Raw genomic sequence first — 12,461 nt, 5'->3', positions numbered from 1 at the left:
TGTCATCCTCCCCTCCTTGTCCTCTTCCCATTGGTTGGGTGACATCATCCTCTCTAATCACTTTGATTAACTTCCTAATTGTTTGCCTAATGACCGCTGATCTGTTATACGGTTCGCTTAACTTTCGTTTTCGTTTATCGTTTGAAGGATCATACCCGGGATCTTATTACTTAGGTTCCCTTAACCTTTCTTAATACATTATATTCCTTTTTATGATCCTCTATTACAATCCTTTAATTTAAATCCTTTTCATCCTGTTACCTTATACTCAATTCTTTCCGTATCCAGTGGATTTCCGGGAAAAATCAAAGTGTTTGGAATTGGATTCTGACGATCTTTACATACACTTATATACCATATAGAGTACTAATAAAATCTCAGAATATCCATAACAGAACCCCTATATAGTGTGGCATGAAAGGTTTTCTCATTCAGCATAATCTGCAAAATCACTATTCATAAGGGTTTCAAAATTTCCCAAAAATTGGGGTTATTACACCATCACTTCAAGTTCTATGCTACAAATAATGATACGGGATATGAAGCACTGATTATTGGCCTGAAGATTGCTTTGGAGATGGTAGTTCTGAATCTAATTATGAAAAGTGATTCAGAGTTGGTTATAAACCAAGTGAATGGGGGGTTTCAAACTCGAGGACCGCGAACGGAATTGTACATAAGGTGCACACAACGGTTGCTTAAAAAATTTAAGGAGGTTAGGCTGGAATGTGTGCCAAGGGAAAAGAAGAACAATATGGATGCTTTGGCCAAAATGGGGTCTCAGCAGGAAGTTGTATTATTGGGATCTATACATTTGGAGATTCAGGATATCCCCAGCATTCCGGAGATAGAGGTGATGCAAGAAGATGAAACTCTTGAGGAAACATGGATGCCACCTATTCTTGCCTATATTAACAAGGGAACACTCCCGAAAGAGAAGTTCAAGGCCCGACGACTCCGCTACCAGGCAGCACAGTATATATGTTGTATGACGAAGTACTGTATAAGAGAGGTTTCAATCAACCGTTGCTCAGGTGTGTTCATGAGAAAGAAGGAAATTACATCTTGAGGGAAGTAAATGAGGGAATTTATGGCAATCACTCGGGGGTAACTCATTGGCGATGAAGATTTTACGCCAAGGTTATTATTGGCCTACGATGAAGGAGGATGCTACGAACTTCATTAGAGCATGTGATCGATATTAATGTTTAGCGAACTACTCATCTATGTCGGCAACGCTTTTGACATTTTAAATGAGTCCAAGGGCATTTTCCATGTGGGGAATTGATCTTATTGGAGAATTACCGAAAGCTATAGGAGATGTGAAGTATGCGGTGGTTGCGGTAGACTACTTTACTAAGTGGGTCGAGGCCTTGCCACTAGCGACCATCACTGCTAAGAAAATCAAAGACTTTGTATTCAAATCTATTGTGTACAGATTTGGGATCCCTTACAAACTTATCTCTGATAACGGGAAATAGTTTGATAACAAGGAGTTATGGAAGTTATGTGTGGATTTGAAAATTAAGAAGGAGTTTGCAGTAGTGTATCAACTGCATAATAATGGATAAACTGAAGCTGTCAATAAGATCATAAAACATACTCTCAAGGCCAAGCTTGAGGAACGCAAGGAAAATTGGCCTGAAGAACTCCTAAAGATCATATGACCTTACAACATAACTCTGAGGTCCACAATAGGAGAGTCTCATTTTATGCTCACCTATGGATATGAAGCTATGGTTCATGTGGAAGTTGGTTTGGGATCCCTCCGTAAGGATCATTATGCAGAAGGAGATACAGAGGTTAAACAAAGGCTTCATCTGGATCTCTTGGAAGAAGCAAGAGAGAACTCTCAATTAAAGCTTGCAGTGTATCAACAACATGCAGCGAGGTATTAGAACAAGAAAGTGAAGGGTAACTGTTGAAAGTGGGAGATCTAGTGCTCAGGAAGGTGATGCTAAACACAAAGAATCCTCATCATGGAGTGTTTAGCTCTAATTGGGAAGGACCGTACAATCAAAGCAATATTGTGGAAAGGGGACCTATCACCTTTAAGTCGTGAAAGGAAAGTTTGTTTCACGCGCATGGAATGTCGAACATCTTCGGAAGTATTATCAGTAAGGCAGGCCGAGGCCCCTTATGTATTATTATTTATATTTTCAGTTGATTTAAGTAGGACTATGCCCCAATAGTAAACTAAAAGCAATAAAATTCCTCCTAGACTAGGGGTAGTGCATTTACTATTCCGCTTTAGAACTAGTTGAAGGATCATATTTTCGAATAAATTCCCCAAAGAGCATAATAGCCACGGGACTGGTGCACTTTTGACACCGGAGCGCATTATAAATAAACACTTTGAAAATTTCCTTACGTCTTAATGATTGTTGTTTGTTTATTTTTGTGTCCTTTCACCTGGGCATTATATATGGTGGAAATTTCACCACATCTAAACAAAATGTCTGAGAAATACAACATGAAAATAATCCTTGAGTTTGTTGGCTCAAATACTCCAAAAAATCTTAGATGCGTCCATACTGTGTGACTCGTCCTTGTAATACACTTGTATTGAGGAGGATGCGCCTTCGAAATGCAACACTTAGCTTGTATTGAGGAGTTTGCAAATAAATAAATAAATAAATAATAATAAAAATAATTAATTAATTAATAAATAAATCAATGTTATGAGGGTAAGTATTTGAAGACGCGTCCTCGCTTCGACAGCATACTGCATAAGCTACCTTATTTACACAATGAGGGCGCACCCTATGTTGAAGACGCGCCCATCCGGTGACATGGTTTATTAAATCTTAACATTTCAATGACATATAAGGAAGCATTATAACATGGAAGATAGAATAAAGGATAATATGCATCAAAGTAATTCAAGATATAAAACCTTGAGAAAGTCATCATCCAAAATATCCAAAAATACCAAGTCATAAAATTACAAATTGCAAGGTTTAAAAGGACCTGCACTCGTAATTGTTCATAAAACTTCCTTGAGGAGGCACGTTCTACTGTTTCTCCTGGGTTCCTTGAGGAGGTTGCTCGGGATGGATTTGCAGTGGTGAGGGTTGTGGAGACGCGTCATCTTCCTTCAAGCCTAGAGCAATCCTCTTGCTCTTAATAGAATGAGCTCCCTAATTTTGAAGTCATTCACCCATTTTTTGAGTCTCTTCTTCAAGTTTAGAGAAAGTGTACTATGGATCATTTACTATAAAGCTAGAGCACCACTCTTCGAAGCCAGCTGTAAAACCAGCTTGGTGCACCAATTTCTTTTCTTCTTTCAAGCCATGCAATCTGTCATCATTAAGGACGTCTAAATCCATTTGCATGGTGGAATTCGAAGCAACAACTTGATCTATGACTTTCTCCATAGTAGTGACATGCCCATTAAGAAGCGCCTTCTCTAGCTACAGCTCAAGAATCTTAGCATACTTTTCATTTGTCGATAGTGTGGGATATTTTTCCAAAGATTAAACTTTATCTTCAACTTTTCTCTTTATCGTTTTGAGCAACAGCAAGGCGCGCCCTCAACCTGGAAGCCATGTTTGCATTTTGCTTTGTCTGAAGATGGAGCTGAGCTGCAGCCCTCATCAGGGCTTTCTTAGTTTGTCTGTCCTAAAAATCCATCCATTCACCTCTTTTTTAAAAAAAAGCCAGAGGAGGACGCACCCAAGTGCTTACAAACAAGGGATTGATCATCTGAAACAGTTCTTTGATGCTTCAACGCGCGTCCTCTTTGTCTGAAGCATCAACCAAAGTAGTGTCGGTAATTTTTGGAGGAGGAGAAGGGACCCCAACAGGAGGGGGTCTTTAGCTTTTGGGTCATTCTTTGTACCAAAATGTTTGGTTCTTCCCGCTTTTTTTTCTGGAAGCACCAATAGCAAACCCTTTTGGGAGAGAAGTCATATCTGTAGAGAAATATAGAGAATATTAGATATGGGCGCGTCCATAAGGGACGACGCTTCCAACCTATGTGTTAAAGCAGAAAAATAGTCAGTTAATCTACAACAATATATGGCATTATAAAATTTGAAAAAAGTTAACGATATGGATACGGCAATTCTATATAAAAAGGAAATGAGACAAGTAACTTTGTGCAATATATTATGACGCGCCCTCAACGGAAGATGCATCTTATATAGGGTAATTCATAATCATAACAACAGATATATGGGAAGTAGAGAATTCGTTGTACGATGCGTCCTAAACCATCTGATGCGTCCTGCAATGAATAGTCACCTTCCTCCAAATAACCCTTCTTACTGACATCAAGCTGAACTAACTCTATAACATTACATCCCTTAGCTTTTTCATAAGCTGTAGGGATAGTCTTTCCATTATAGAATTCACGGTATTTGCAAAGATAGTCAACCTGTTTTGAGAGAGCACCAACCCTCTTTAGGTTGGCCTCTGTGATCATATCCTTGATGTTCAGCGTATTTCAAAACCTTCTTGGCTCTCTTTTTTCTCTTTCCAGTTAACTCCTTTTGAGTTCTTTTATCTATGAAGGAAATAAAAAGATTAGAAAAAAGAAAAGGAAATAGTTGGTGAAGGAAAGGACGCGTCCTGAGAACTAGGGTGCGCCCTTGTGATATCACTTACTTGGCTCCGAGTTGAAATGTACACGAGCCCTCTTACCATCATAAACATAAAAAAATGGCTCTTTCCAATCTCACCCATGGTTGACCTTTCCCTTATTAAAGCCCTTATTATTTAGCCATTTGTTGATGACCAGGAAGTGATAACCTGGAATAGACTTCCTAATGCTGAAAAATTAACTGAACTTTTTCATGGAGGGCGCGCCCAACTCTAGGTCATGGTACATGATCTACAAGGCCCATTCTAGTTTGTATGAGTTTGGAGATAGTTGAATTGGAGGCACATCATACCAACTTAGAATTTTCTTGATGTATGGGTTCAAGGGCGCGCCCACGCAAAGAGAGATAAGCTTTGGAGTGAGTACCATCCTAGGTATCCTCAAGTTTTTTAATAGAATATATGTGGCCTCATATTGCAAAGAGGACGCTCCAATTCCCTTCCATGTCATATTATTTCATGTTTCCTCTAATCTCCAAGTTTGTAGCTGTAGAGTTGAGACCCACACAAGTGAGCTTATTCTATTTTTTATCTCCAGACATTCTTTTCTACCTCAGGAAGGTCCTCAAGCTCCTCCCAATCAAAGTCAAGCTCCACGTCACCTAGCTCCCAATGCTCAAGTGAACTTTTTGACTTTTTGGAATATGGGATATTTTTCGGTTTCATGAGCTCTTTTCTCAAACTCACTCTCATTGTGAGGAGATGACGCGTCATGGAGAGGAGACGCGTCATGAGAAGAAACAACTACATGGTACTGGTATTTTATGGAATGATTTCATTATCAGTCCAATCTCCCATTGCTGAACCACGTGTGGCTTGGGGGTTTTCTTGCACTTTAGTTTCTTTTTTCCAATCCTTGCGCTCAAAGGGATGTCGTCAATAGATTCGTGGCTAGAACAAGACATTATAAAACCTTATGATTTAATTTCCTCGAAAAGTGAAGCTTCAGCTTCGAGGCAAGAATTTGTCCTTTGACGTTCTGGTAGTGTGGGGGAAAATGAAAGGGTCGAGGGGGAATCAAAACCCAATATCTTGTTGAAGGCTTCAAACTGATGAAAATTAGAAGAAGATACGCACTCGCCTTCCAGTTGAAACAAAAAAATAAACAAGCTAAGGTCTAATATCCGGGATATATCGTGTAATTATTTTTGCTAATAAATAATTAATATATGTGTTCAGTATCTATTCTGTGAATTAATTGTTAAGTGTTAAATATGTTTGGATGTTTACAAATATTATTAATTGAGTATTTTAATTTTTATATGTCAAAAATAAAATATAGATAATTGCCATATCTCCCTATTTATTTTTATGTTGATTTATGGATTTATAAGGATCATATAAAATTTATAAAATCTTTTTCTGAGTATTTAAAATCTATTTTATAAAACCGGGAACCAATCGACGTCATCCGTTGTTATGTTTTTGGAACCCGAAACTCTTCCGAGAACTCCTTCCTAACCTAATTGCAATATTCCGAGCATTTTCCATGTTTCGACGTTTTCAATCCGGTGTACGGTTTGTCCTGCGCGGGTCCCGGCGCAACATTTTCGATACAATATTCATTTCGGTAAATCAATAAAACTCGTATTTTCGATAAAAGGGAGCTTTTTATTAAACTATCCCAATTATCATCTCGTAGTACGTGTAACTAGGAGCTGAGACCAAGACCGCAGTACAAATTGTACTGGTTTGGATAACTGTCCCTAAAACCGATACCGTTTGGATCAGTTTTTACAAATAAATGTACCATTTTATATCCGGAATGATCCAACGGGATACTAATTTTCCGTAATTATAAATAGTCTTTTCCCGTATTTTATTTCGTATCAAAATCATTTGCAGACAGTTAATTATATAATTTTCCAGAGAAAAACCCTATATTCATATAATCTTCCAAGAATCAAACAGCAAAACGAAGGTGTTATTGATCTCTGTTTTCAAAGACCGAGTACTCAATCCAAAGGTCTTGAGGTGTTTAATCAGATTCTGAGCTTCGTTTTACTACAGAAATCAAGGTTTATTTTCTATATTTTTATTTATTTTCGAATTAATTTTATTAAAAATATGAATTTTTGTTCGGATGATTGTTTGTATGATTTGATGCTTGCATGTTGTAGATCTTGTTTTCCTGATGATTTTTATATGTCATACGTCTGATTTGGAGTTCAATAACATGCTCAAAAGTGGGTTCAATAACATGATCTTTTTATTCTCTACAACTTCCGTTCTTTAAATTTTTTCGAAAAGTATCATTTAGAGGGTCAAAAACCTTAAAAATGATCTAATTATAATTAAATATTTTAATTTCCTAAAATGCCCCTGAGAATTTTAACAAATTTAACGAAAAATGTGCAATTTGTCGCGCCGAAATAGTAAGGGGATGTAAAGTGCAGTTATCTAAAGTATAGGTAAAAAAATGCATTTTGGCCAAACCACGGTGATGCATTTTGCAAATAACTCATGTAAAAAATGAAAAATTCTTAGAATATGTTATCTTACATAGTATTTAAGGAAAATGTTGTATAAACTGCTACTTTTATAGTGTTCATTGTATAAACGGTATTCAAGTATTTTCCTTATTTTTTACTTTCTTATCTTAATTACACTAACTTGCGTAGTCTTTTTTTTTAAAAACGCAATGTAAGCATTCATCTAGCATAGCGTATACAGAAAATGCTATGTAAGTTGTGTTTCCTAAACTCAAATTTGTAGTAGTATCAAGTCTGGAAATAACTCATTTTTTAAGATCAAGTTTAGTGCCTGTTTGACACCCTGTCATTTTATCATATTTAAGCTCAAAGGTCATTTTAAGTTTTGGCTAACTTTTTGGCGGTTTTAAGCCAACGACCATATTTTCCTAAAAATGCTAAAAATCAGAAAGTGATTCAACTGGTACATTCCCGTTCTACGTTCCATTACACTTTCATTCCCTCTCTCTTCGTGTACAAAACCACGACATGCAAATCTATTCTATTAAAGTGAATTTAGTACTAAGTCTAATTAAAATAATGGTAAATAATAAAATCAAGTATTATGTCAAAAATATATTAGTAATATATTAGTGCTAAAATATGTTAAGAATTTTGGTGAAATGTATGATTTATTATTATTTTTTTAGAATTTAAATCCGATTTGTCATGTTTGGTTCAACAATTCTGGATATGAGGTACAAGTTGGAATAGATAAAATCATACCATATGTTTGATTGAATTTTTTTTGTTTTAAAAACCATTCCTCAAACCCATGATATATAGGATTCAGAAACCAAGAGGTGGGTATGAGTTAAGTCCAATTCTTAGGTATCATTTCTCATGGAACCTCGTTACACGTATTTTATTTTTTTCTTTAGCTCGTCTTTCTTTTTAACAAAATTTTAATTCTTTTTTTTAGCTCAAATTTCAATATTGATGAATAAAAATTGTGAATATATATTTTATTTTCTTAGATACTACGTAAAAATATTTATAAACTCATATTTAAATAAGAAAAATTATCAAAAATACTAGCCCTTTTTATTATTTTTTTTACGATTTTACTATCATTTAAATCTTTTTACAAAAATATGGAATCAGCCAAAATCAAGAGGACATATACAACTAGTTGAATCGAGTTTTTTTGTTGCATTTGAGGTTACATGGCGTGACATAAATTCATCGATGGTTGCATATAGTTGAATTAAGTTGCATAAAACCGTATTTTCGTAAAAAAAATGGAATATAGTATTTGTGCAAATAAAAAAAGTATTTTTGTAATTTTTTTAAAAAAATTATAGTATTTTTGTAAAAATAGTTTTAGCATTAGGTATTTTTCAAAAAAGCACTATTACTAATTATGATTAAATCAAGTGGTCGTGTATAATTTTAGTTTTCAATATTAAAATAATAAATTAACAAAAATATAATAAAATGTCTTTTGATTTTTAATTCAAATTAGTTTATCAACCAAACACCAGGTGAGGATGTCATTTTTATCCCATTTTTGAACCACAGAGGTGATATCAAATATCAAGTTCCAAACTCATACCAGCTTAACCCGATTCCTGATTCCAACCTGATACCACCCAACGAACCAAACGACCCCTTAAGATTTCGGATTCGGATTTAATTGAGATACTTTAAAAAAATATTTCATTAAAAATAAATAATTTATATCATTGTAATGATAGGTAGCACCCTTTTTTTAATGTTGAAAAAATGTAAAATAATATTTTATATATTGTCAAGTAAGAGTTAGTGTAGTGGTTGAGTCGTGATTTTTCTATATATGTGTTTTAATTTTGCCATTTTGAATTTTTTATTAATATATTCAATTATTATATTAAAATTTGACTTTTTAACAAAATATTGTAATTTATAAGTTATGATTTACCAAACACTTTAACAACTTAACTTATAAATAACTTATAAGTAAAATTATCCAAACACCTAAATAACTTATAAAATGACACTTTTCAACTTTAAATTATAACTTACATTTTTTAAAGAAATCACAAACTTGCCGTTAGTTCGATACCTAGCTTTAAAAAATTTAAAAAATGCATTTTGCGCGATCACATCCCCATCAGTAAAATACAGTTCGGTAATTCCCAAGTCAACAAATGTCCAAATCTGCGATTTACTACATCCACAACCACAATCAATTCAGACTACAAAACAGAGAAGTAAAAAGACGAAGTCACAAAACATTTGAGTCATCTGACAGAGTATAACTTTGGAGATTTAACATCCGGAGGCCAAAGCTTTTGTATTGGCAACTTGAATAGTCTAATATTCTCGTTCAAAAATGCTGTTTCTGGAGTTCTTTCTGCTCCATTATCCACCACGCATTCCAACAAGAACTGTTAATAAAATCTGGTTAAACTTCATTAAAACTAAATAACAAGTTTATAAGAAACAAACATAGTAAAACTTATATTAAAAATTTTAGTTAATTGGTTGTGATATATAGCTGTCTACGTTCGGGTGAAGGACAAATTTAGCCTATTTTTATACGAAATTAACAAAAATGACCAATTTCTGAAAAATTGCCAACTTTAGGCTAAGAAATACCCAAGTGTCAGTGAAGTATTCATTTTATATGAGATACTCAACTGTCAGTGGAGTATCCCATATATGAAATACCCAACTACGAGTGGAGTATCTTATACAAATTGGAAATTGGAATACTCAACTGACAGTGGAGTATTCACTTAGCTAAAATTGACTACTTTTTTCAGAAGGGCTATTTTTGTTAATTTTTTTCAAAAATGGGATATTTTTGTCATTTTTTCTCTACGTTGAAGGGTGTTCTTTCAATGATGATAATAAGAACGTGTAAAGGAAAAAATTTATCATGACAAAAGTCATCTCATAAGCATTTTTATGTAAAATGATAAAAGGGAAGAATGCTGTAAGCTCGTCAAGACATCGGACTTGGTCCGACTCGAGCTGTCCACACTAAAGGAGACTACAGTATAATTTCGAAAAGAACCCACAAAAGACCTATATATTTTACATATTTTAGAAACTTCATACATGTCAATTCGTTACTTACTGAGCAGTGTCTATCAAGCTGCCAAATATATGGACTCATAGGTTCTTAAAAACTCATCTCCTTCTTTGCCATGTCAGCCTTCATCTTTGCCAAGTCAGCTCTTAACCTGATTATTTCATCAGTTTCAGCTGCAATTGATAAACGATTTTATTCAGTTCACATAGGAATAGAAGTCCTAGCCTCCTACATGTGATCATTTGACAAATCAGCTTTACCTGCAACAAATTTCTCCCGGATGCAATCTCCTTGTCCCTTGCTCCCACTAGCATGATCAAGGTTCCTTAACCCAAGCTACATCTCAAAGGTAAAGAACAATTAATACATCAAACAAGAAACTTCTGATTTCTAAGTATCATGAATGTAATCTGACTTCAGACAACAAACTTCTGATTTCCTTATTTCATATTTATAGTCTTATGTAGCTGCATTGTATCCTATATATAATATAATAGAGAATAATGTTCCTGAGGTTATCTCACCTAAGTTTCTCTGGTAAGTTTCCTATAGTTTTGTTAAAGGAGCTGCAAACAAACCAGCTGTTTGTTTGGCACGATTAGCTATTTAAGTCCAGAAGTGCGATCACAAAGGGAAATGCCCGTTCTGGGTTTTAAGAGAACTTGATGCTGATCTAAAGAAACTCATCACACAGTATTCCACTCTCATATAAACCTCAGTTAGGGAGACTTTAATAATAATAACAAATAATTCATCGGTATACATAAAAGAAATTTTGGTACCATTTCACAGGGACCTAAAGGAAAATCAAACTTAGAATATTTCTCATCCAAGAGGGCCAAACACCAACGTAACACAAAACACACAAAAAAAGCCGATTATTTCAAAAGAAACACATAACACTTATGAATCCGCCGGAGAGGATGATGAATGACTTGGCTTAATTATGTTGTGATTGCCGCTGCCCTGCTTCAGTCTTATCTTTGATCGAAACCAGGCTTTCCATGTAAGCAAACACTCCTCGACACATTGTGCTGATCTTAAATCCAAGATCTTTCCTTTCTTGTGTGTCAGGATCAAATAAGAAAATCGTACCATCCTCACATTGCAGTATGAGCATGTTACACTTCCAGTGACCAACAGGAATCCAAACATCAGGAAGGGGCCCCAAAGTAAATTTCTTGGTCCAACACCCCCCCTCACTCCAAGTCCAAATATCAAAATTCTTCTTAGTCTCATGGAGAGACAGCAATACAAGAGAATCGTCGTATACTGCAAGACACTTAAAACTTGGCTGTGCATAGTCTGGAATATTAAACTCTTTGAACGAATCACTAGTCATATCAAAAGAAATCATCACTTCAGAGCTATAATCCTGTGATCCCAACCAGTAACAACATTCATTCACATATATGTAACAGTAATTCATTTCCAAATCATAAGCTTTAGACAGATCTCCGCAATACCTCCACGACTCAGTCCTTAATGAATACACAAGCACAGACACCGGATGGTTGAGATCACTTTTATTATTAGGATTAACCTCCCAATAACCTTTCATAACAACCACCTTATAATCCCGGCTAACATGATCAAAACCGAAACCAAAAACCTCATACGAAGAATAAGTGAAGTGAGTAGGAAGATCAGGCTTACAAATTATATCAGGCAAGAGTTTAAACTCATTAATAGCCGGATTCCACAATGCACGACGACCATCGTATTGATACACGTAATACAATCCATCACAAGGACCACAAAGAAAAGAGCAACGCATCGGCATACCATGTAAGTTATCAGAAGCTAAAACTTGAGGAGTTTCATCAACCAACAACTCAACTAATTCAATTTCAGCATGTGTAATAAAATCTTGAACAAGGAGACAACCACGCCAATCATCATTGTTGTTATAGTAGTTACTTAGATGGTTGGATACAAAATTCGGGCTAGAAATAATCGCATACCATGATTTGCACACACTCTTAAACTGTAACAGATCTTTTACTGGCAGCCTCGACAGAATCTCGATAATCAGACTTTCTGGCAAGTCATTAATCTTGCCCATTGCAATTAACATCGATCTCTGTTTTCCGAACTTAATTCTGAAAATTCACCACCAAATTAAATCAGCTAAATACATAATTATCACCCATTTAATAAATTATATATATATATTTGGAGTCTGGAGAGAGATATAAATAAAGATGTTACCTTTGTTTCAACAGTTGAGCCAAATGCCCGGTCTCACCTGACCAACTGTAGCGTCGCAAGGAGAGAGCCATTAATACAACCAAAACAATGATAATTTGGATCGGTTTATGTGATTTGGATGTTCACCTCCAATTATAGTGAAAATTATACTCAAATTT

At 35.1% G+C, this 12,461-nt stretch overlaps 1 protein-coding gene across 3 annotated transcripts; it reads right to left on the bottom strand.

The window, feature by feature from the left end:
• Window positions 1-9,159: 9,159 nt before the first annotated feature.
• Window positions 9,160-12,461, bottom strand: LOC141678824 (putative F-box protein At3g51171). 3 transcript variants are annotated; one of them, XM_074485230.1, is made up of 5 exons: window positions 12,304-12,461; window positions 10,617-12,194; window positions 10,353-10,428; window positions 10,138-10,265; window positions 9,160-9,442 (listed from the first exon to the last, which is right to left on the bottom strand). In XM_074485230.1, exons 1-2 carry the CDS (start codon window positions 12,372-12,374, stop codon window positions 11,033-11,035), a joined length of 1,233 nt encoding a protein of 410 aa, XP_074341331.1. In that variant the 5' UTR covers window positions 12,375-12,461; the 3' UTR covers window positions 9,160-9,442; window positions 10,138-10,265; window positions 10,353-10,428; window positions 10,617-11,032. The 3 variants fall into 3 exon arrangements, with proteins under 3 accessions (XP_074341331.1, XP_074341332.1, XP_074341329.1); XM_074485231.1 differs by having other exon boundaries at window positions 10,875-12,194; XM_074485228.1 differs by having other exon boundaries at window positions 10,353-12,194.

Source organism: Apium graveolens, chromosome 8 (genome assembly GCF_009905375.1).
Source record: "Apium graveolens cultivar Ventura chromosome 8, ASM990537v1, whole genome shotgun sequence".
Taxonomy (NCBI): Eukaryota; Viridiplantae; Streptophyta; class Magnoliopsida; order Apiales; family Apiaceae; genus Apium; species Apium graveolens.
Note: the sequence above shows the minus strand (reverse complement) of the source record. Positions and strands in the feature narration are given on the sequence as shown.

What these genes read in the sequence shown, in the direction of transcription:
- LOC141678824 (XM_074485228.1), bottom strand. Translation starts at nt 12,374, where the DNA reads ATGGCTCTCTCCTTGCGACGCTACAGTTGGTCAGGTGAGACCGGGCAT. An exon ending in GCTCAACTGTTGAAACAAAG is followed by an intron (nt 12,195 to 12,303) that starts GTAACATCTTTA and finishes GTGAATTTTCAG; the next exon opens with AATTAAGTTCGGAAAACAGA.